The 25,840-nt window shown below is 36.5% G+C and overlaps 1 protein-coding gene across 1 annotated transcript in view; it reads left to right on the forward strand.

Annotated features, from left to right (window-relative positions):
• Window positions 1-1,560: 1,560 nt before the first annotated feature.
• Window positions 1,561-25,840, forward strand: part of LOC118980774 (membrane cofactor protein-like) — a 34,935-nt gene continuing 10,655 nt past the window's right edge. The window contains exons 1-5 of the mRNA XM_037037412.1: window positions 1,561-1,783; window positions 4,710-4,895; window positions 5,230-5,329; window positions 16,172-16,257; window positions 18,564-18,761. Coding sequence (XP_036893307.1) covers window positions 4,742-4,895; window positions 5,230-5,329; window positions 16,172-16,257; window positions 18,564-18,761 — 538 coding nt within the window. The 5' untranslated portion in view covers window positions 1,561-1,783; window positions 4,710-4,741. The remainder of the gene's footprint in view (window positions 1,784-4,709; window positions 4,896-5,229; window positions 5,330-16,171; window positions 16,258-18,563; window positions 18,762-25,840) is intronic.

Below are 25,840 nucleotides of genomic sequence, written 5' to 3' on the forward strand. Positions count from 1 at the left end.
TTTGACCCAAAAGTTATTCAGTAGAGTGTTGTTTAACATCCACATATTTGTGGTTTTTCCAGAATTCTTCTTGTAAAAATTTCCAGTTTCATACCATTGTGGTTGGAATATTTGTTTAGTATGAGTTCTATCTTTTTACATTTATTGGGACTAATTTTGCACTCCAACATATTGTCTGTCCTTGAGAATGTTCCATGTGCACTTGAGAATACTCATTCTTTTGTTTTGGGATGGAAAGTTCTATTGCTATCAATTAAGTCTATTTTGTGAAATGTGTCATGTAAGGTTAATATTTATTTACTGACTTTCTGTCTGGATGATCTGCCCATTACTGTCAGATCTCCTACTATTATATTAGTTTCTCCCTTTAGGTTTGTCAGTAATTTGCTTTATATATTCTAATGCTCCCAGGTTGGGTATGTCTATAGAAATGTGTTATGTCTTCTTGATAAATTATTCCCTTTATCATGACAAAATGTCCATTTTGTGTCTCTTTTCCTTCTTACCTCGAAATCTGTTCTGTCTGATATAAGTATTGCTATATGTGCTTTTCTCTAGATTTCTTTTGCTTTAAAGAACATCAACCACACAGCTGGCAACCTGGTCTACTACCATGTATATTCTCATTCTCTCTTCATTTTAACTTGACAGGTTAATTACATCTTTAGCAAAAATTGGAGGAACCACTCCAATTTTTATTCCTCTACTTCACTCAAAGCCTTGACTATACCTTTCCTTTGAACTCAGTCCCTGAAATGATCTCAAGGCTAAGGGACAGACTTTAGCTCCACATCATAGGTCAGCTTCCAATACCTAATTTAGGAAGGTTTTCTGTGCAGATGCTTGTAGCTCATTCCATTTAGAGATAATTCCCACTTTGTTTTTAAACAAAGTTGTTTGAAAAAGACAGAACAACATCCCTGGCTGGTGTAGCTCAGTGGATTGGGTGCAGGCCTGCGAACCAGACGATTGCCCTTAGATTCCCAGTTAGGGCACATACCTGGGTTGCAGGCCAGTTCCCAGCAGGGGATGCGAGAAGCAACCCTACATTGATGTTTCTCTTCCTCTCTCCTTCCCTTCCCCTCTAAAGATAAATAAATATTTGAAAAAGATAGAACAACATTTACTTTCCCAGCGCCCCTCTCAGGGGAGTATGGGAGTATGGGCAGAATCATTTATAATAGGGGTTGGGTTGGGTGTGCAGTGGCCAAACCATCAGGCAAGTGAATCCCATCCATTTGATGGTAGGAAACATTCAACGACGAAAAACCTCAAGTATTGCCCCTAACTATGCCTGATTAATGTCAAATTTGAGCAAGAGCCTTGGCACTAGTAACCGTTGGGAGACTTGAGGACAAAAGTGGAACACTAGAGGTCTGCTGGCCCCTAGGCGATCCACTGTCTAGGCTCTGGTTGGTTTGTTGTTTTTGTTTTGTGTTCTTCCCCCCCCCCCACCGCGCCCCCCGCGCCCCCCGCCCCCCCCTCCAGGAAGTTGTGCTTTATTCTGTCCTGCGTTCCGGAAGAGACGCAGTGACGACTCCACCAGCTCGTCTACTTTCCGGAGCTGCCCAAAGACCCGAGTGGGTTAGGACCCAGCAAAGGAGACTCCCCGTTCCCCGCCAGCGCTCCGAGGCCCACTCTCGCGCCCGGCCCCGCCTTTCTACTCTCGGAGTGGCCCCGCCCAGCCACAGTGGCGCCGCCGTAGTTCACGCCCACCTGCGGTTACTCACTTAACACTTGGTGAGTCTAGCGATTGTTGCGTCTGGTGTCTGCACTCAAAAAGGTAAATGCTCACTGTCCCTCAGATTGCCCGCTGGCCTCCCGGAAAATGACGGCGCCTTGCCAGCCGCGCAGGGCACCTGCCCGCCGCCCCAAGAGTCCTTTTTTTCCTTGGAGCTTCGTTAAGATTCTCTTGATGGCCCTAGTGGTCCGGTTACCCACGTCCTTTGGTAGGAATCTGGAGACCGTGTGTGGTCCGGAGGTGAACTGTAGCGGGTCAGGGAGCAGACCGACCAGAGCCAAGGGCGGGGTGGGGGGGGGGGGGATTCGCCTGGTGGGTCTGCTGGGTCTGCTGGGTTCGCCTGGTAGGAGGCACCGGGCTTCGTCTACCCCGGTGGTGGGGAGCTGGGGTAGAATGCTTATCCGCAGAGCCTCAGGGTTGTGCTGTGGCGGATCCAGGGTAGTGGGGTCCTATAGTGCGGTGAGTGTTGCTCGGCAGTGGGCGCTGAGCCTTTCGGGGCACTAGGTGCTGCCGGGTTTTGCTCGGGGTGAAGGTGTGTGTCTCCAGCAAAAGCTTGCTAGTGTTTGGGGACTGAGTTATTAAGCATGGGAAGCCCTCACCTGTGCTGAGGTGAGTGCGGGCTTTCTGTTCAGTACCCGGTGCTTGGGGATGCTGCTAGAGCCCGTGCTTTGACTGTGGAGAGGTTCTGCGCTCGGTTCCCTGGGCGAGGTGAGAGTATTTGTGGCCAGCTATGTTGGGCTGGGGGAACAGGTGTTACCTGGTGTTGTGGTTTACAGAAATGTCCAGGCTAGTTGTGTGGAGTGGCGGCAGGGAAGCTCACTGCTCGCTTTGTATGGGGGCTGGAAGGGGCACCTTTTGCAGGAGAGTCCTTGAGTGAGAGTCCTGAGGTTTAAAGGGATTGGTAACTCGACAGGCAGTGCTTTTTGTACGTAAAGGCAACAGGCTCCTTATTGCCCCCAAATAATATTGGTATTGGCTTGCTGACTTTTTTTTTTTGAACTATGGAGTTACCTTCCTATTCCCGTCCAGTATAGACAATACATACTCTGTTCTTGAATGTCATTGGGCAATGTTTAACTTTTTAAAATTAGGTTGGGCCCTATTTAAGGAAAGATCTAAAGAAACCTAAAAAAATTGGCAATCAAACTTAGTAAGAAATGAGATACGTAAGAAATGGGCAATAAGTAATGGTAATATGGTCACACACACACACACACACATACACAACACAGCTCAAACTAAAAGCTGAAGGCCATCCACTTTTAGGATAGCTACTTGATAAATCAAGCGACAGTTGCATAATTTAATCACAGACATGCTGTCATGATTTCTTTCTTGATGGTTCCAGGAAATTCTAGAATGATGTTATGCGTTTGTATAGGAACAGAATTATATAGACTGTCTAGCTCATGTTTGTTTTCCTATTATAAGTGAAAATGTCTAGCTCAGGGTATTCAGTAAATGTATTAATAAAACTCACCTCCATACAAATCCTCTTTTTTTTTAAATGCTGTTAATTACTGGGGCTTTTGGGTTGCTTTTTGCTTCTATTTTGGACGGTTGATTGAGGAACATTCAGATACTAGGTCAGCATAGTGGAAATGTTGAAAACGTTTTGTCAGTAGCTCGATTTCAGGACATGATGGAAATGAAATGTTGGCCTCTGTATGTATAGAGAATCTTAGATGATGACGCGAAATAAGAGTAAAATTTCACATCTTTGGAGTTCTCTTGACCAGTCTCACACTTTGAAGTCATACCAATCCAGGGAGTAAGAAACTTAAGGGTTTCTCAGGACCCTTAAGGACCCAAAATGGACCTTTCTCCTTAGGTCCTTAACCTTGAGGGAGAGGCCTCTGCATTCTTTTAGCCCTTTAGGACTTGATATGTCTCCATCACCTTATTTTATGTAATTGTTCTAACACATTTGTTAGGTTTTCCAGCCCACAGATAATTAAAAATAAGAGGAATTGCTGAAATAAAAATGAAACTGTGGAGAAAAAAACTACCAAAATGAAGCACAAGTAAAAAATTCTAAAAGGATGGCAATACAGTACCTTTACTGTAGGATAGATTGGATTTACAGCCCAAACAGCTACCTCAAGGAGCTTCTGAGGGAATATAAGATCTACTGATCAGTGAAGGAAGATTATATTTAAAATAGTGTGTGAGAAAGCAGACTTTGATCACATTGGGCTATTCAAATGAGTGAATTTTAACATTTAAATGGCATCTGTTCACTTATAAAATGCTCAATTCACTAATATGAAATGAATTCATATATTTTTGAAATACTTTAGTCCATATCTATTTTGATCTATGATCCATAAAGTGTTTATTTAATAATCACCTCTTACCATAGCATTTCATGAGCACTGGGTAGCATTAGTAGAATAAGAAAGCATATGACCTCTAACTTCTAGGAATTTGACTCCTGTGAGGAGACTGAGCCTAAAACAAGTGAAAAGTTTGTTTCAAACTATGGAAGAGTAAGTACTCTGCGCAGAGTGGTATGTACTACAGAAGATTCTTAGAGGAGAAGTGAGTTTGAAATGAATTTAGGGAAAAAATGGGGAATGATGCATGCATATATAAATATATAAAATGCATTTTATATATATAAAACCTTGCATTATATATATAATGCATTTTAGATGCATTTTTAGATGCATTTTATATATCTATATAAAATCTCCAACCTAAAACATTGATTTTTGTTTCTTAAATTTACTGTCGAATGAAAATGCAGCTCATTCCCCAACAAACTAAGAGCCAGTAGATTGTTACTTCAAGTGCAGCACGTCGTCTACTCCTACCAGCACTTGGGTAAAAGCAGGGAACAATTACTTAAAATCTGGCCGAGGAGTGTTCCATTTATTCTGTACTACCTACCTGCTACCAGGCCATAGTCCCTGGTTGGTCAGAGATTGAATATTTTACTTTTATGTTCTTATTTTCTTATTTTTAGGTGACTGTGGTAAGGCACCAGTGTTCGACACTATGATCATAAAGGGTGTCCCTAAATCTTCATATGTGATTTGGGAGAAAGTGTTTTATGGTTGCAAACCAGGGCACTTATATAAATTATTTGCCCCCTACATCACCTTTTGTGAGCCAAATAATACCTGGTTCCCTATTGATGAAGCCTGCTACAGTAAGTAAACAAATCCTTTCTTCTGGGGGGAGGGGGTTGCTCTAGTGTTTATTTATTTTTTTACACAATTTAGAGTCCATTGTCCACTATGGCAATGAAGATTTTTCTCATGTGAAACTAGGTTTTTAGATAGCAATGCAGTTTTTAGAATTTGACAGATCTCTCCCAGAAATTTTTCTGTAGGCAATTGGTTGACAGGGTAAAGGTGAATTTTACATTTTCCTTTGTAATAGTTAACTCAAGAAATTAATATACACAAATAGTGTGGAATTTTGATATAGATTTAAATTTGTTTTGAAATTTATATTAAAAAATAAAAAAAAATTTCTTTTAGAAAAATCATGTCCAACTCCCAAAGTCCCAAATGGTGGAGCAGTTGACTCACATATAGGCTTTGAATTCGGTAAAGAAGCTCACTTTTATTGTGATGATGGGTAAGTTGCTTCTTAAAGAAAATATGGTATTATCGATTCCATACTGTTTTTCTTCTCTTCTTAAGTTTTTCCATAAAGTTGATTTTATTTTGCTTTCTGTGTGACAAGTTGTACTTGCAACAGTCAATTCTTGGGCTTTTTATGGAAACTGAAAAGAGATGTATTTAATAGAAAGAAATTTACATCAGAGGAAAGCCAAATGATATAACCCTTGCTCTGTGTAATAATGATATCATTGTAAGCATCACAAATGTAGTAGTCATAATGACTCTATCCTTGACAACAAAGTGTACCCTACTTTAAAAAAAGCAAAACAGTTCTCGGAGTTGAGGAATGGGTCACAGAAATGTAGTGTCAGTAAAATCCTCTAATTCCTTACACATCTTTTGTATGGTTGTTCTATGTCATATTGTAAGTGGGGTAGCAAAGTTATTTAGCTGTTATTGTAGAAATGGTTGCTATGTAAAAATGTGCATTTCTCCTTTTAATTCCACTTGCTTCATATATTTTGATGTCTGTTATTGGGTGCCACAGTGCTTATAACTGTTATATCTGCTTTTTATAAATACCTTTATTTAATAATATTTAAGATCTCTTGTATTTGTTTCTTGTAACCATTTTAATTTTAAGTCTATTTTATCTGATACTAGTATAGCCATCCCTGCTCTTTTTGGGGATAATGTTTACATGGAATATCTTTGTCTGTTAATTCACTTTCAACCTGATTTTGTCTTTGGATCTCAAGTGAGTCTTTTGTAGACAACATATAATAGAATCACATGTCTTCTGTCCATTCTTTCAACCTCTTTCTTTTGATTAGAGAGTTTATCATTTAAATATAAACTATTGGTAATAAGGAGGGACTTCTGTCTTTGTGCTACTTGTTTTCTATATTCCTGACAGCTTTTTTGTCCACTTCCAATATTACTGTCTTCTTTATTTAGTCATGTTGTTTTTTAAAGATTTTATTTATTTTATTTTTTAGAGAGGAGAGGGGAGAGGAGAGAAAAAGAGAGAAGAACATCAATGTGTGGTTGCCTCTAGTGCACCCCCTACTGGGAACCTGGCCAGCAACCCAGGCATGTGCCCTAGACTGGGAATCAAACCAGTGACCCTTGGATTCGCAGGCCGGCACTCAACCACGAGCCACACCAGACAGGGCCTCTTTAGTCATCTTTTTATAATGAAATGTTTAAATTCCTTTCTCATTTCCTTTTTTGTATATTCTATGGCTATTTTCTTTGTGGTTACCATGGGGATTACATTTAAAATCCTAAAGTTATATCAGTCTAAATTAGAACAGATAACAACCTAATTCCTTTATAGCTTCATACCATGCCATTTGGTTGTTACCATCACAAAATTTCATCTTTATATACTATGTGTCCCAAAGCATAAATTAATAGTTCTTTTAAATACGTTATTTCTTAACATATAGAAAACAAAATTGGGAGTTAAAAAACAAAGTTACAGTAACACTTCACACTAATACTTTTCTTTAAATGTATTCTCTCTTAAACTGTGAAGAAAACAAAAATTACAGTTACCAACCATTATTACAAGAATACAAGCTTTTATAATTGCCCATGTATTTATATTTAGTGAGATGTTTATTTCTTTTTGGGTCAAGGTTACTTTCTAGTGTCCTTTTATTTGACCTTGGAGGACTTCCTTGAGAATGTCTTACAAGGAAGTTCTAGTGGCCACAGACTCCCTCAGCTTTTGTTTTCCTGGGACTGTCTTAATTTCCCCTTCACTTTTGAGGACAGTTTGGCTGGAAAAAGTATTTTTTGTTTAAAGGGTTTTTTCTTTCTTTTCACACTTTTAGAATAGCAGCCCATTGTCTTCTGGGTTCCAAAGTTTCTGATGATCTGCTTATTATTTTATTGAGTATTCCTTGTGTGTGATGATTCATTTTTCTCATCCCAGTTTTAAGATTCTCTCTTTGTTTTTGGTCTTTGAAAGTTTGATTACATTAGTCCTTGGATTAGTATCCATAAGAGATTAGTATCCCCCTGTGGATACCAATCCAATTCTTACACATTAAAATGCATAATATTTGCATATAACCTATGAATATCCTCCTGTATACTTCATCTGTAGATTACTTACAATACTTAATATAATATAAATGCTATGCAAATTGTTGTTATACTGTATTGTTTATGAAATAATGACAAGAAAAAATCTATACTTTTTTTTAAAGAATATTTTGAATTCTTGGTTGGTTAAATCGACATTTGTGAAACCCACAGATTTGGACAGTCAACTGTATTATGTCTTGGTGTGGGTTGCTTTGAAATTATTTTACCTGGAGGTCATTGAGTTCTTGGATATTTATATTTATATCTTTTATCTAATTTGGGAAGTTGCCAGTTATGATTTCTTCATATATATATTTTGCCCATGCTGTTTTTCTTATCATTTTGGGATTCCCACAATGAGTATGTTAGTCCACTTGATGGTATCTCACAGGTCCCTTAAGCTCTGTTAAATTTCCTTCCCTCTGTTTTCTTTTTCTTTTTCAGACAATAAATTTCACTGTCCTAACTTCATGAGCAGTGATTCTTTTTTTGAGCCTGCTCAAATCTGCCTTTAATCCCTCTAGTGAATTTTTCATAGCAGTTATTGTACTTCTGAGGTCCAGAACTTTGTTCACTTTTTTTAGGTTTTATATCATCTTATTGATATTTCAGTTTTGTTCACATATCCTTTTTTTGACTTTCTCCACTTTATTTTGTTGTTTGAGCATCTTTAAGAGAGTTGTTTTGAAGTCTTTGTCTAGTAAATTTGTCATCATGCTCTATCAGGAACAGTTTCTATTTTTTTTATGGACCATACATTTCTCTTTTTCTGCATGCCTTTGATTTTTTTGGTGGAATACTATATATTTAAATCTAAAAATGTAGTAACTCTAGAAATCAGCTTCTTCGCCATTCTTAGGCCTTACTGTTTTTTTGTTATTGTTTTTGTATGTTTGATTGTTGTAGGGTATCTCTGTGCTGAGGATCAGCCTCAGATGTAAATTGAAAGTCTATTCAGGTTGTTTCAGAGCATTTCCATGGGCACATGCACTCAATTTCTAATATCCCATATACATATAGTTGTCTTTTGAATGTCCTTGGTTTTAATGTCTGGCTCCTGAGAGAGGAAAAGCAAAACCCGAAGTGGGGAGAAAAGGATGCGGGATCTCTAAATCCCCTGAAAATAATTTCAGCTTGGAAGAAAAGGGCATGCTAGCAGGGGAAGAGATGCCACAACAACAACTGTCCATCTTTTTGTCCACTTCTTTGTGACCAGAAGCAGTAATCAGAGTGCAGACCCCTGATATTTGTACAACAGGACTTTTTTTCCCCACCAACTCACTTCAAGCTGCTTCAAGAACACATACATGGGTGCCTGATCTGTTGCGGGTGGTGGAGAATGTGTAGCTACTATTTTCCTAAGAGCTGAAACTTATTGAAATTACGTTTACTTGTCAGAGTCTTCCCTTGGAAGTTGCAGGTATTCAGTAGACTCCAGAGTTCTAAATAGTTACATCAAGCAGATTCTGCCATTGAAATCATTCATTGTCTAGTTGGGTAGATAGAGTCCTAGTGCTTCCTACTCTGTCATCTTCTCAGAATTCTTTCTCAAAACACTAAAATATGGGAAGAGGGGAATGAGTGAGCCTTGATAGAAAATACAAGCAAAACTATGTATAAGCAGTTTCACTATTTTTTAACTTAATCAAGTAAAAAAAAAGTAACACCCACCTAATAGTTTTAGAGAAAGACAGCTAAAGCATTTTGAGGGCTATTCAACATTTGATACATAAATTCTTTTTAAAGAAATGGTACCTTATTGAGAAAAAGAATATATACAAGAAATGTCACAACAAAATAGTAAATAGGAAGTATCAAATAGATATTCACAAATATTGCAATGAGAATTCAGGAGAGACTACTGTGAATTTAAATAATTGATTTTTTTAATTTTAATTAATTTATTTTTATTCTTGTTTAATTACAGTTGTCTGCCTTCCCCCCAACTGCTCTGCCCACTCCAGCCAAATGCCCCTCTGTCCCTTGGTTGCACCTTCCCCTTTGTTTTTGTCCATGTATTCTTTATAGTAGTTCCTGAAAACCCTTCCCCCTGTTATTCTCTCCCACCTCCCCCTCTGGTTACTGTCAGATTATTTTTACTTTCAGTGTCTCTGATTATATTTTATTTGTTTTTTTCTTTTGTTGATTAGGTTCCAGTTAAAGGAGAGATCAGTTGGGTGCAGGCACTCAATTCTGCATTCCCACCAACACTGCACTCGTGTTCCTTTTTCTCCATATCCTCTCCTACACTTGTTTATTGACTTGTTTTTAATGTCCATTCGCAGTGGTGTGAGGTGGTATGTCATTGTGGTTTTAATTTGCATCTCTTGATGGCTAGTGATGCTGAGTATCCTTTCATATGTCTCTGGGCCCTCTGTATGTCCTCCTTGGAGAAGTGTCTTTTCCAGTCTTTTGCCCACTTCTTAATTGGGTTGTTTGTCTTCCTGGATTGGAGTCATGTGGGTTCTTTACATATTTTGGACATCAAACCTTTGTCCAAGGTATCATTGAAAAATATGTTTGCCTATATGGTTAGTTCTCTTTTCATTTTAATACTGTTTTCTTTAGTCATGCAGAAGCTTTTTAATTTGATGAGGTCACATTTTTTTATTCTTTCCTTTACGTCCCTTGCTTTAGGGGACATATGAGTGAAGATGTTGCTGTGCAGAATGACTGAGATTTTCTTGCTGATGTTTTCCTCTAGGACTTTTATGGTGTCATGACTTACATTTGTCTTTTATCCACCTTAAATTTATTTTTGTGTATGGTGTCAATTAGTGACCAAGTTTCATTTTTTTGCATATAACTGTCCAGATCTCCCAATACCATTTGTTGAAGATGCTACTTGTACTCCATTTTATGCTGCTGCCCCCTTTGTCATATATTAATTGACCATAGAGACTTGGGTTTATTTTTGGGCTCTCTGTTCTGTTCCACTGATCCATGTGCCTGTTTTTCTGCCAGTACCAGCCTATTTCGATTACAGTGGCCTTGTAATACAGTTTGATATCAGGTATTGTGATACCTCCTACTTTGTTGTTCTTTCTCAAAATTGCTGCAGCTATTCAGGGTCATTTATGGTTTCATATAAATTTTTGAAATGTTTGTTCTATATCTGTGAAATATGTCATTGGTACTTTCATAGGAATTGCATTGAATCTGTAAATTGCTTTGGGTAGTATGAACATTTTGATGATGTTAATTCTTCCAATCCATGAACATGGTATTGGTATGTGTCTTCCTTAATTTCTTTCTTCAGTGTTGTATAGTTTTCTGAGTACAAGTTTTTTACAGGCCTTGGTTAGGTTTATTCATAGGTACTTTATTTTTCTTGTTGCAATATCAAATGGAATATTTTTCCTGATTTCTGCTTTTGCTGTTTTATTGTTGGTGTAAAAAAATGGCTTTGATTTCTGAATATTGACTTTGTTTTGCCAAGTCAATATTTTTTCTGAATATTTCATTGTTTTGCCAAATTCACTTATTAGATCAAGTAGTTTTTTGATGGAGTCTGTAGGATTTTTTATAAATACTATCATGCCATCTGCAAACAATGACAGTTTTGCTTCCTCCTTTCCAATTTGGATACCTTTTATTTCTTTTTCTTGTCTGATTGCTGTGGCTAGGGCTTCCAATACTATGTTGAATATGAGTGGTGAAAGTAGATATTCTTGTCTTGTTCCTGATCTTAGTGTGAAAGCTCTGAGTTTTTGCCCATTGAGTATGATGTTGGCTGTAGATCTCTCATATATGGCCTTTATTATGTTGAGCTGTGCTCCCTCTATTCCCACTTTGCTTGAGTGTTTTTATCATAAATGGGTGCTGTACCTTATCAAATGCTTTTTCCATATCTACTGATATGATCATGTGATTTTTGTCTTTCCTTTTGTTTATGTGATGTATTATATTTATTGATTTGCAAATATTGTACCATCTTTCCACCCCTGGGATGAATCCCATTTGATCATGGTGTATGATCTTTTTAATGCATTGCTGCATGTGGTTTGCCATTATTTTGTTGAGGATGTTAGTATCTATGTTCATGAGCAATATTGGCCTGAAGTTTTCTTTCTTTGGTATATCTCTGTCTGGTTTTGGGATTAGGAGGATGCTGGCTTCATAAAAGAGTTTGGGAGTCTTCTATCTTCTTAAATTTTTTGGAATAGTCTGTGAAGGATAGGGGTTAGCTCTTCCTTAAATGTTTTGTAGAATTCTCCTGTGAAACCATCTGGTCCAGGGCTTTTGTGTGTTGAGAGTTTTTTGATTACTGCTTCAATTTCTTCTGCTGTTATTGATCTGTTCAGGCCTTCTGCTTCTTCACTGAGTTTTGGAAGATTATATTTTTCTAGAAATGTGTCCACTTAGGTTTTTAAATCTCTTGGCGTACAGCTCTTCATAGTAATTTCTTACAATCCTTTGTATTTCTGTGGTATCATTTGTAATCTCTCCTCTTTCGTTTCTGATTGTGTTTATTTGGGTCCTCTTTCTTTTCTTCTTGATGAGTCTGCATAAAGGCTTGTCGATTTTGTTCATCTTTTCAGAGAACCAGCTCCTGGATTCATTGATCCTTAGAATTGTGCTTTTAGACTCTGTATCATTTAATTGTGCTCTGATCTTGGTTATTTCCTTCCTTCTACTTGCTCTGGGCTGTATTTGTTGTTGTTCTTCGAGTTCTTGTAGGCATAGGATTAGGTCGTTTATTTGAAATGTTTCTATCTTTTTTACGTAGGCCTATATTGCTATAAACTTCCCTCTCAGGACTGCCTTGGCTGTGTCTCATAAGTTTTGGATTGTTGTGAGTTCATTTTCATTTGTTTTCAGAAACTTTTTTTTATTTCTTCCCTAATTTCATTCTTGACCCATTCATCATTTAATAGCATGCTGTTCAATCTCCATGAGTTTTAGTGCTTTGTGGTCCGAGAAAATGCTTGATATGATTTCAATTTTTTTGAGTTTGTTGAGGCTTGTTTTGTGTTCTATCATGTGGTCTGTCTCTGAAAATGTTCCGAATGTATTTGAAAAGAATATGTATTTAGCTACTTTGAGATGAAGGGCTCTCTCTATATGTATATATATATCAGTTAAGTCCATTTGATCTAGGGCATTCTTCATCGCCACAATATCCTTGTTAATATTTTGTTTGGAAGATCTATCCACTTTTGACAATGGGGTGCTAAAACCTCCTACTATAATTGTATTGCTGTCAATATCTTTTTTGAAGTTCTCCAAGATTTTCTTTATGTTTTTGGAAATATATATGCTCCTGTGTCGGGTGCATATATATTTACTATGTTTATGACTTCTTGATGGATTCTTCCATTTAGTATTATGAAGTGACCTTCTGGGTCTTTCTTTATGGCTCTTTTTTTTGAAGTCTATTTTGTTCGATGTGAGTATTGCTACCCCAGCTTTTTTTTTTTTCTGTTTGCTTGGAAATTTTGTTTCCAGCCCTTCGTTTTCAGTCTATGTAGGTCTTTTGTTCTGAAGTGGGTCTCTTTTAGGCTACATATGTGTGATCATGATTTCTTATCCATTCAGCTATTCTATGTCTTTTTACTGGGGCATTTAATACATTTACATTTAAGGTTATTATTGATAGGTACTTATTTATTACCATTTTTTCATACCAACAAGAGTCTTATCTTTGTTTCTACCCTTTCTAAAAAGTTGCTAGTTGGGTGAAATAGCAACTAGCAACATATTTAACACTATACATATGTAAAGGATCCCCTATCTCTTCTCTACATGTTGGTACTTTAAATACTATAGAATACATTCCCACTGTCTTAAACCATTTTGCCTTCCCCTGCAACTGGTCACAAAAAAGGGCAGGTGGGAGCCGTGAACACCAGTACACCCACTGGAAAAGGAAACCCACCAACAAAGGAACCACTAACAGATAACAACAGAAGGTGAAGGAGGAAGTGGAAGCCACACTAACTTTAACCCAGGACCAATCTGGAAATACAACTAAATGGTGGAGAAATTACCCAGAACCAACAACTTAACAAGAGCGAGAGAGAAGCCTCAAAACCTTGTACACACAGAAGAATCAGCTTCAATACAACCTGTCCATACCTGCACAACAGAATACAAGATGTGATGTATCAACTGACCCTCAGTTAACCAGCTGGAGGGAAGGACCCACCAAAGAAATCCCCAACAACAATCAAAACCTAAAGACATACAGAAAGCCAATGTAAATAACAGCCCAAGACCAGTAAACTCAGATCAAGGAGACTACACCACTGAATCTCACAGGTCTTCTACCATAGAAGTTCACACCATAAACCCAGGGAGTCAGAACAGATCAATTTAAGAAGCAGAGAGGCTGACAAGAAGAGTCTCACAAATATTGGGAAGACAAAGAAACAATTCCTAAATGAAAAGAAAGGAGGAAGCCTCAGAAAGAATGCTAAGTAAAATAGAGGCAACTCAACTATCAGATTCCCTTCTGGCTTGGAGCATTTCCATTGAGAAGTCAGCTGCTAATCTTATTGGGGCTCCCTTGTATGTTACTTCCTGTTTCTCCCTTGCTGTCTTTAACATTCTCTCTTTGTCTTGGAATTTGTCTTGGAGTTCAAAGCAGTTGTTAGAAGCAAGCTCAATGAGCTCATGGAGAATTACCAGAATCTACAGGGAAACTACAATGAACTCATTGTAAACTATATCAGCTTGAAAATGGAAACAGAAATCGACAAGAGCCAAGAGGAAATGAAGAGTACAATTTCTGAATTGAAGAACACAGAATAATCAAAAGCAGGCTAGATGAAGCAGAGGATCAGATCAGTGAGGCAGAGGACAAGGTAGAAAGAAACACCCAGAAAGAGCAAGAAAAGGAAAAGAGACTCAGAAAGAACAAAGAGGGGTTAAGGAAAATACAGGACAACATGAAACATAATAATATCTGTATAATAGGGATACCAGAAGGAGAAGAAGAGCAAGGGATAGAAAACCTGTTTGAAAAAGGAGTGATGGAAAACTTTCCTAATTTGATGAGAGAAAAATTCACACAAATCTAGGAAACAGTGTCCTAATCAAGAGGAGCCCAGAGTCTCACTTCAGGACACATCATAATTAAAATGGCAGAATTCCAAGACAGAGAGAATGTTAAAGACAGCAAGGGAGAAACAGGAAGTAACATACAAGGGAGCCCCAATAAGATTAGCAGCTGACTTCTCAATGGAAATGCTCCAAGCCAGAAGGGAATAGCAAGAAATATTCCAAGTAATGAAAACCAAGGGCCTGCAACCAAAACTACTCTATCTAGCAAGGCTCTCAATTAAAATGGAATGCCAAATAAGGATCTCCCCAGACAAAAGAAGCCTCAAAGACTGTACCTCTTCTAAACCAGAGATTTTTTTTGTTTGTTTCATCTAATATGCCTGAGCTATTCCTAGAAAGATATTCTGATTTAAAGAATACATTCAGCCCTTATCAGGTGGCTCAATTGGTTGGAGCATCATCCCATACACCAAAAGGTTGTGCATTTGATCACCTCTTGGTGCACATACCTAGGTTGAGGGTTCAATCCTCAGTCAGAACATGTACAGGAGGCAACTGACTTGTGTTTCTTACATTAATGTCTCTCTCTCCCCCCTCCCCCACCCTCTCTTTCACTCCTTCCTTCCTTCCCTCTATCTCTAATATCAATAAACATATCCTCAAGTGAAGATTATTTTTAAAAAAGAATATGTACATACTTCATTGTATTGTCCTTTGCTTTATTGCACTTTGCATATATTATGTTTTCATTAACATCAAGACATAACCTTCCACCAGCAAGAGTTACAATGCAGCTAAAGGTTCAGATGATGATTAGCACTTTTGGCAATGAAGTATTTTTAATTAAAGTGTCCTTATTGTTTCTTTAGACATAATGCTATTGTACACTTAATAGTCTACAGTACAGCACAAATATAACTTTATATGCACTGGTAAGCCAAAAAAAAATGTATGACTTGATTTATTGTGATGATCTGGAACCAATCCTGTGATATATCTGAGGCACACCTGTATTAATTAATAAGGGCTAAAACTTACCTAGCACTCATTATGTATCAGATACCAAGTCATCTAACACTGAAAACAACCTCACAACTTACATACTATTATCCCCTTTCATAGATGGGGAAAGTGAAAACGAGAAACATTAGGGATTTTGCCCAATATCAATAACATGTCAGTCATGGAGATGGAACTTTAATCTAGTCAAGCAAGCTCTAGGGATTGATCTGTCTACTCAATTATTGTCCTGATTGAATAGAATGGAAGAAGTAAAAGCATAGAAATTAATGTGTAGGGTGTCCAACCTTTTGATATCTCTGGGCCACACAAGAAGATGAGTTTTCTTGGGCCACACATTAAATACATTGTGACACATAATCACAAAAAATCTCATAATGCATTAAGTAAATTTATGATTTTTTGTTGGGCCGCACTCATAGCCACCCTGGGTTGTGGATTGGACACCCCTATATGTGACTGCCAGAGAGAGCAGAGACCAGACTGACAAGATAGGCATGACAGATTTATTTAGATATCTTTGTTTCTTGGCCAATGTGTGTTCAAATGCAAAACTGTTTAATGAAGTACCAGATTTGGCTGGCACTTTCATTATATTATGTCATTCAAGAAAATTCCTCCTTAAATTACTTTAATGTAGAAAAACAACTATATGAACTTTTCCTCTTTATTATGTACATCTTGATAACTGGTAAAGAAATAGTAACCAGTAACCTTTTCTTTTTTAATTTAGTTATTACTTAAAAGGTGAACAAATTCTAACTTGTAAACTTTCTGGAGACCAGGTGAATTGGGACTATGCTATTCCAACATGTGAAAGTAAGTAAATTTTCACTATAAAATTTAGACCAGCAATTCTTGATCTTTTTGGCCCTTGGGATCCATATTATTAGTGAATATATTTCCTTTTATTATGCTGATATTTTAAAATTAAAGTATAGTTGACATACAATAGTACAACATAGTATATTCAATATTTATATGCCTTACCATACAATCACTACAATAAGTCTAGTAACCATTTGTCACCATACAAATTTATTACATTATTAGTGAATATATTTCCTTTTATAACAGAATGTTTATACCTCTTATTCCCCCAACCTTATTTATCCATCCTCCCAGCCCACTTCACTGTGAACCATCAGTTTGTTCTCTATAAGTATATTTTTGTTGTTTTGTTTGTTTTCTTATTTTAGATTCCACATATAAGTGAAATCATATGGCATTTGTCTTTCTTTAACTTATTGCACTTAGCATAATACCGTCTAGTCCATCAATGTGGTTGCAAATGGCAAAATTTCATTCTTCTTTATGGCCAGGTAACATTCCATTGTATATGGGTGTATATTTGTATGTTTTTTATGTGTATACCTATGTACATATATACACATACATATATGAGGTCAGTCCAGAAAAAGTCCAGCCATTGTTACTATAACAAGGATAGTTTGTGTGCCACTGATGTAACCTGGCAGCCAAGGAGAGTGGACTGGAATGTGCATGCATGAACAATGACGACTTCACTGTACTAGTCAGTGGGAGTGGTATTTGTTGTTGGGCAAGCATGTGTACTGTGTGGCCATCATATTCAAAATGACTGAGCAAGGACAGCAACAAATCTACATCAGATTTTGTGTTAAGCTTGAACATTCCTCTCCGGAAACTATTTAGATGATTCAGAAGGCTGCAGCTGTGGACAGCTGGTAGATGAAACTGTCATGATTGGTAGCATCATCGTGACAACATGCCTGCTCCTGCATCATGTCTCCTGCAGAGTTTATTGGTGAAACATCAAATCACCAGGTGACTCAGCACCCTACAGCCCAGGTCTGCCACCCTCGACTTCTGGCTGTTCCTAAAACTAAAATCACCTTCAAAGGGGAAGAGATTTCAGACTATAAGATTCAGGAAAATATGATGGGACAGCTGATGATTTGGAGAACTGTGGGAGATCCCAAGATTCATACTTTGAAAGGGATGGAGGTGGAATTGCCCTAAGTACAGTGTTTCTTGTATCTTGTGTCTTCTTCAGTAGATGTCTCTATTTTTTGTATTACATGGCTAGATACCTTCTGGACAGACCTCATATATTTTACAACTTTTTTATCCATTCACCTATAGATAGACACCTAGGTTGTTTTTATACCTTGGCTGTTATAAATAATCCTGCAATGAATCTAGGAGTGTGCATATCCTTTTGAATTACTGTTTTCATTTTCTTCCAATAAGTACCCATAAGTGGAATTGCTGGGTAATACGGTACTTCTACTTTTAATATTTTACTGTAACTCACAACTGTTTTCCATAGTGGCTGCACCAATTTACAGAACCACCAACAGTGCAAGAGGATTCCCTTTTCTAGAAATCTTTGCCAACACTTGTTGTTTGTCTTTCATGTTTTTAAATTAACAAAGATCTCAGAGCTTTGCTTTATATGGGTTCTGCCTATTAATATTTACTATATTGTAATTAAAACTGAGAAGTTTCTAAAATAATTTATTTAAAAATGGTATACTCAATACATGTTAAAATATACAATGTATTTTTATAAACAATACAAAATTTCTAAAACAAATAGAATAAAGGCATTGTTTTACATTTTTATAAATCTCTTCCTAATCTGGCTTAAAAGAAGATACCTACAGTCAGTCTGTTGTAAAATAACAGTTTGTAGCTTTTGGAAATTTTCACTGTATACTCATAAGGATGAAAGTGAAAAAGACAATATCTTAGTATTATTGTGAACCAGCAATTAACAAATTGATATATCTATAAATTATGAAGGACATCTTGGCTAGCAGTAAATTTTATCTTTAATCACAAGCATATTTTCTCATGAAATTTTCAACAACTCTTATGATGACTAGAACAAAACTTAAAGTGGCCTTCTAGATAAATATAGGTATTTAAGAAAATTAGTTTTCTTTGAAAGTTCATTTTATATGATTTGACTTAGGGTTATACATTTTCTCATGGAACCTTTTAAATGGATATTAGATTCACAACTAGACTGTAGAAATCATGTTGATGAAATTACTGAAGACATTTCATAGGATTTTATTAATGTTTTCTTAGTCTTTCACCTTTCTTTTCTCTTAATTCCTGTGTTTTATTTTTTAAAGAGATTTTGTGTGAATCACCTGGAAAAATAGAAAATGGAAAACACACTAATAGCTGGAGGAAGGTATTTGAATTTAATGAATTAGTGACCTATAGTTGTGATCCTTCAAATGGACCAGATGAATATTCACTTGTAGGAGAGAGCAAGCTTATTTGTTCTGGGCCTAGCAAATGGAGTAGTGACCCTCCTCAGTGTAAAGGTAATGATATTTTCATTTATCTTCTTCATTTGTACATACTGTGGAAACATTTTGTAACTTAGCTATAAGTAAACAAACTCATACATGCTTCCTCCTCCTGTTAAACTGACTTCTAATTTAATTTAATATTTGTCAAATTGAGTCAAATATAGTTCTAGTTGTAGAATTTCCTACCTCCAACCCAAATCGCATTCCAGTTTACACACTATGAACTACTGAGTATAGTATAAGTTAAGATTTTTTGCTTGAAAGAACCAAAAAACACAACACATGCTGGCTTAAAAATGAGAAAGTGTATTCTTATCTTAAAACATCTCAGAGATATAGCTATAGTTAATGGTGGAGTAAACTCTGTACACATATTAATAATATTTAAGCACCAGAGCCCTGGCTGGCGTAGCTCAGTAGATTGAGCGCGGGCCTGCAAACCACACGAATTGCGGTTCGATTCCCAGTCAGGGCACATGCCTGGGTTGCAGGCCAGTTCCCAGCAGGGGACTCACAAGAGGCAACCATACATTGATATTTCTCTCCTTCCCTTCCTCTCTAAAGATAAACAAATAAAATCTTTTAAAAATAAAAAAAATTTAAGCACTAGAGAGTAACCAAAAGCAGGGAGACACGGAAAGGGATTTGACTTATGAAGAAAGGGACTACTGAATAACAACAAAATATATATTCTTTACAAGTGTATATAGAATGTTCTCTAAGATAGACCATATTCTTAAGATATCTTATAAGATAATATATTTTTTAATTTCAAATAATTTAAATCAGAGTATATTATCTGGTCATAATAGAATGAATTTATTTTAAAATTTTAATTTATTTTTTAATTTTTTTAAATAAAAAAACCCAGATAATTTTAAAAATCTCCAATCTCAGCAATACATCTCATAATGATATTTCAGTCAGTGATGGACTGCATACACGACGGTGGTACCATAACATTATAATGGAGCTGAAAAATTGCTATCACACAGAAAATTCCTATTGTAACTGTTATAACATCATAGCACAGGACAGTACTCATGTGTTTGTAGTGATGCTGGTGTAAGCAAACATGCTGTGCTGTTAGTTGTATAAAAGTATAGCACCTACAGTTACTATAGTAGGTTATATTATCTATAATTGTGTAAGTACACTCCATCATGTACACATAATGATGCAATCGCCAATCACCTAATGACACATTTCTCAGAACATATTCCTGTTGTCAAGTGGTGCATGACTGCTATTTGACAATCATGTAAGACACTTCTAACTAACCATTGAGTTGAAGAAATCAAAAGAGAAATTAGAAAATATTTTAAATTAAATAAAAGTGAAAACACAACATACCTAATCAATGAAACAAACAAGCAAGAAAAATATAATCAGAAACACTGAAAAAAAGGACAAACTGACAGCAACCAGAGGGGTGGAGGGATGGGAATAATGGAGGAAAGAAGGGGAAGGGTCTAGTCAGGGAACATGTATGAAGGATCCATGGACAAGGCCAAAGGGGTTTAGGATTGAGGGTGGAAGTTGGGGTTGGGTGGGGAGGGGGAAAATGGAGATAACTGTACTTGAACAACAATAAAAATATCAAAATTTGTGTGATACAGCAAAAGTATTACTTAGAAAAATTATAGTATAAAATACATTAAAAGAATCTCAAATCAATAATCTGGAACTTTTGTCCCTGGCTGGTGTGGCTCAGTGGTTGAGTGCCGGCCTGTGAATCAAAGGGTTGCTGGTTTGATTCCCAGTCTAGGGCACATGCCTGTGTTGCTGGTCAGTTCCCGAGTAAGGGGCATGCAAGAGGCAACCACACATTGATGTTTCTCTCCCTTCCCATCTCTAAAGTAAAAATAATCTGGAACTTTTGCCTTAAGAAGCTAAAAAAGAAGAGCAAATTAAACTTGAAACAAGGAAATGGGGTAATAAAGATATATATATGTCAATACAATTGAAAAGATATAATAACAGAGAAAATCAATGAAACTAATACCTGGCTCTTGGGGAAGATGGATACAATAGATAAGCCTCTAGCTAGAATGACAAATAAAAAGATGACATTTATAACCAATTAAAAAGAAGACAAAATTAATGTCCTACCAATGTAAAAAATAACAAGAAATATTACAAAAAACTTTATGCATATAAATTTGACAACCTAAATGAAACTAACAAATTGTTTGAAAGACACAAGTTACTGATGTCCATTGATAGATGAATAGATAAAGAAAATGGGACTTCTGGCCCTGATGGAGGTGTGGGTAGACACACTGTGCCTCCTTGCACAACCAAAATAGGACAACAAAAATTTAGAAACAAAATAACAACCAGTACTGACAGAAAATTGAACTGTATGGAAATCCAAAAACCAGGGAGTTAAAGTAGACACATTCATCCAGACTGGTAGGAGGGGCAAAATCAGGTGGAGAGGGGTCATGGCAAAGAAAAGTGATGGCTGGCCCGGGCATGCAAAGCAGCAGCTGGTGGACCCAAGTAGGCGGCAGACAATGGAGGGCCTTGGCACTCAAGGTAGCTTTCAGACCCAGGTGGTCCCACATTCACATGCAGATAAACCAGGCAAAACTGGGGAGCGAGACAGACCCAGGGTTCCAACGCAGGGAAATAAAGCCTCAAAACACCCATTGAAAACACCTGCTGGGGTTGAGGTGCCAGGAGAGACTCCCAGCCTCACAGGAGAGTTCACTGGAGAGACCCACAGGGTCCCAGAATGTACACAAACCCACCCACTCAGGAATCAGCACCAGAAGGCCCAGTTTGCTTGGGAAAAGCGGCAGAGGGGACTGAGATCTGACAGAGATAGGAGCAAGCACCATTGTTCCCTCTTGGACCTCTGCCCCAATATAGCATCACAACCCAGCCACTGGGTTGCCTGACCCGGGTGGACGCCTAAGGTTCTGCCCCTCACAACGGAACAGGCTCATCAAGGCCAAAAAAAAATGGCCCAAACAAATGAACAGATCAAAGCTCCAGAAAAGATGCAACTAAGCAATGAAGAGATAGCCAACCTATCAAACTAAGCAAACAACAGGAAGAGAACCACAGAAATGGAGATCACATGGAGGGTTAGCAACAGGGGAGTGGGAGGAGGAGAGAGGGAGAAAGGTACACAGAATAAGTAGCATAGATGATAGGTAGAAAATAGTCAGAGTGAGGGTAAGAGTAGTATGGGAAACGTAGAAGCTAAAGAACTTACAAATATGACCCATGGACATGAACTAAATGAGGGGAATTTGGGTGGGAGAGGGTATGCAGGGTGGAGAGGAGTGAAGGGGGGGGGAAATGGGACAACTGTAATAGCATAATCAATAAAATATATTTTAAAAACACTTGGAAGCCATATGACAAAGTATATACTTCAATCCCTACCTCACACAATATACAAAAAGTACTGTTTATAGTTGTAAATGTAAAATTTTAAACCATAAAACTATAAAAAGAAAAAAAAAGTGCTACCCACACACACAATGGAATATTACTTAGCAATATACAGGATGAAATTTTGCCATTTGCTACAACATGAATGGACCTAAGAGGTATTCATTCCAAGTGAAATCAGAAATAAAAAAGACAAATATCATATGATTTATCTTATATGTAAAATCTAAAACAACAAAACAGATTAACAGCCCATATAAAACAGAGACACAGAGAATAAACTAATGGTTGCTAAAGGGGAGAGGAGTAGAGGGATGGACAAAAAGAAAATACTGAGTGAGATGAGATTAACATTGAATCTTCATGCAAAGTTTTTAGTGAAACACTTGTAACCATGAGAACATATATGAAAAAAGCAGTTTTATAACTATCAAAACTGTGCTTCGTCACTTAGTTGGGTTACTGTGGCTAAGTTTATTTGTCTCTCTAAGGCTCAGTTTGCTCGTTAGTAACATGGCAGTAGCCCAAGGAGGTGTTCCTACAATAAAAAAATTTTTTAAGACACCAAATACCAAAACTACTCAAAGATAAAGGTAGCCTGTATAGTCCTATATTTATTAAAGAAACAGACTTAAAACCTTTTCACAATGACAACTGCAGGTCCAGATAGCCCACCTGGGGAATTCTACCAAACATTTTAGGAATAAATAATAGCACATGTAAACAAATTTGCCAAGAAATATGAGAGGAAGGAATACCTCTCAACTCATTTCATGAGGACAGCATTAGCATGATACAAAGCCAGGCAATATCATTGCAAGAAAATTATAAACAGTATCCTTAATAAATATAGAACCAACATGTCTAAAGAAAATATCAACAAATCTAATCTTGCATATAGAACAATATTAGTACATCATAACCAATTGAAATTTATTCCATAAATGCAAGATTGGTTCAAATTCAAAAATTTATTCATGTAATTTATGATATAAATAGATTTTAAAGAAGAAAATGATATAATCTTGTTAGATGCCACCAAAAAGCAGTTAACAGAACTCATCATCTTTTCACAATAAAACTTGTCAGCAAACTATGAATAGAAGAAAACTTAATATCTTCACTTGTTAAAAGGAATCAATCTCACAGCTAACATCATTCTTAATAGTAAAAGACCAATTTATTTCCTCCCAAGGTGGGAACAGGGGAGGCATATTCACTCTCACCACTCTACTCAGCATTGCACTAGAGGTCCCGCAACAAGGGGGGTGGGGGGAATAGGTGTATGTATGTATATGACAGGAAGCAATACAATAGTCTCTTCACTTATTCCATTATTGTCTGTGTAAAAACTTCCAAATACTTTCATTTTAGCAGGGTTTCAAAATGTAAGGTCAACCTACAAAAATCTATTGTATACCTATATACTAGCAGTAAACCACTAGAAACTGAAATTTTAAAAATACTGTTTAGAATACCTCCAAAACACAAAATACTTACATACAAATCTATCAGTATATGTGAAAAGGTTTGAATGCTAAAAACTACTAAGTACTAATAAAGGAAAATTTAAAAGACCTTAATATATGAAGGAATATACATTAGTCATTGACTGGAAGACTCAATATTATCAAGACATCGATTCTCAGTATTTGATCTATAAATTCAGCACGATCCCAATAGAATTGCCAGCAAAACTTTTGGTGAATTGAAAGAACTGATTCTAAAATTTAGACAAAAGAACTAGAATAGTCAAAACAATTTTGAATGTAATGGAAGTACACACTCTACCTGATGTCAAGTTTATGTAAAGCACGCTGTAAGGAATAGACACTGTGTTTGTAAAAGGATAGACATAAAGAACAATGTAACAAAATAGTCCATAATTAGACCCTTGCAAATATTTCCAGTAGCTTTTCATCTCAGGTATAGAAACAATTCATTGGAAAAATGATCTTTTCAAAGATGGTAAGGCACAGTTGGCTTCCATATGGAAAAAAGAACCAAAATCAATTTTAGAACCATTCTCAAACATTTACTCAAAACAGGTTATAGACTCAAATGTAAAACCTAAAACTGTAATACTTCTATGAGAATACTTACGAAATATTTGTGGTATTGCCAAAAATTTCTTAAATACAACCCATGAATCATGATTCTTTTAAATATTTTAGTAAATTAGATGATCCATGCTCAAAGCCTCTGGTCTGAAAAAGACTTAAGAAAATTAAAACAAAGCCATAAATAGGGAGAAAATATTTATTTGCAAAGCACACACCTGATAATGGACTTTTATCTACAATATATGACAAACTCTCAAAGCTCAACAATAAGAGAACAATCCATAGTTTTAAAATAGGGAAAAGATTTAAATATACCCATGCCACCAAACACAATATGCAAATGACAGACAAGTAATGAAAATGAAAATTTGCTCAATATCTTAAGTACAAAAATGTAATTAAAAACCAAAAGGAACTCTGGCTGCGTGGCTCAGTTGATTGGAGCATCATCCCAGGCACTAAAATGTTGTGGGTTTGATTACCAGTCAGGGTAGATACCTAGGTTGTGGGTTCAATCCCCAGTTGGGGTGCATACGAGAGGCAACTGATTGGTGTTTCTCATATCAGTGATTTTTTTCTCTCCCTCCCTCCCTCTAAAATTAGTAAACGTATCCTCTGGTGAGAATTAAAAGTGAATAAATAAATACAATGTCAAAAATAAATACCAAAAGGAGATGTAGTCTAATACCTTTTAAAATGGTTGGCATAAAAACAAAAACAAAAGCCTAGCAACTAGTATGTACTGGCATAGATATGGAGCACTTGAAACTTTTATACATTGCCGGTAAGTATGCAAAGTGTAAGGCCACTTTGGAGCCCAGTTTTACAATTTCTTACAAAGTTTAAAATACACTTCATTGTACTTGTCAATCCAAGTAGAGTTAAAGCATGTTGACATAAAAGCTTGTATGAGAATATTCATAGTAATCTTAGTTGTAGTCATATTGCACTGGAAACTACCCACATTTTCTTCAGTTGGTAAATGGATGAACAACTGTGGTACATCCATATGGTGGTGTAAGTATACAGCAATAAAGAGGAATGAGCTCCCAAATCATGCAACCACAAGAATAAAATTCAAATGTATTCTGCCTAGTAAAATAAGCCATACTCAGAAGGATGTGATCTCATTCATGATATTCTGGAAAACTAACACAATAGAGATTGAAAACAGAAGTGGTTGACTGATTGGTGCAGAGACTAAAGGTGAATCACTCAGAGGCATGATGAAGTACTGAGAGATAGTGGAACTCTTTTGTCTTTATTGTGGTAATAATTACATGATTATTTGTCGTTGTCAAAACTAATGCAGCCGTGCAAATAAAAGGATGAATTTCACTGGATGTAAATTATATCCAGTAAACCTAATTTAAAGGCAAATAATTAGGTGGAATTGATAGCAGACTGGCACAACAGTGAAAATATAAGTGAACCTGAAGTCATGACAATGCAAATCTAACATGATTGTAGAAGAAAGATTGTAAAGAAAGAAACTTATAGAACTGTGGGAGAGTGACAAGCATTTAAACATGGAGTAATGTTTAAATGTAATTGGAGTTTCAGAAAGAAAGGAGATAGAACAATGTAAATGATTATTTTACTAAATACAGGCCAAAAATA

Source organism: Sturnira hondurensis, unplaced genomic scaffold (assembly GCF_014824575.4).
Source record: "Sturnira hondurensis isolate 20B ecotype Veracruz unplaced genomic scaffold, ASM1482457v3 Scaffold0023344, whole genome shotgun sequence".
NCBI classification, from domain to species: domain Eukaryota; kingdom Metazoa; phylum Chordata; class Mammalia; order Chiroptera; family Phyllostomidae; genus Sturnira; species Sturnira hondurensis.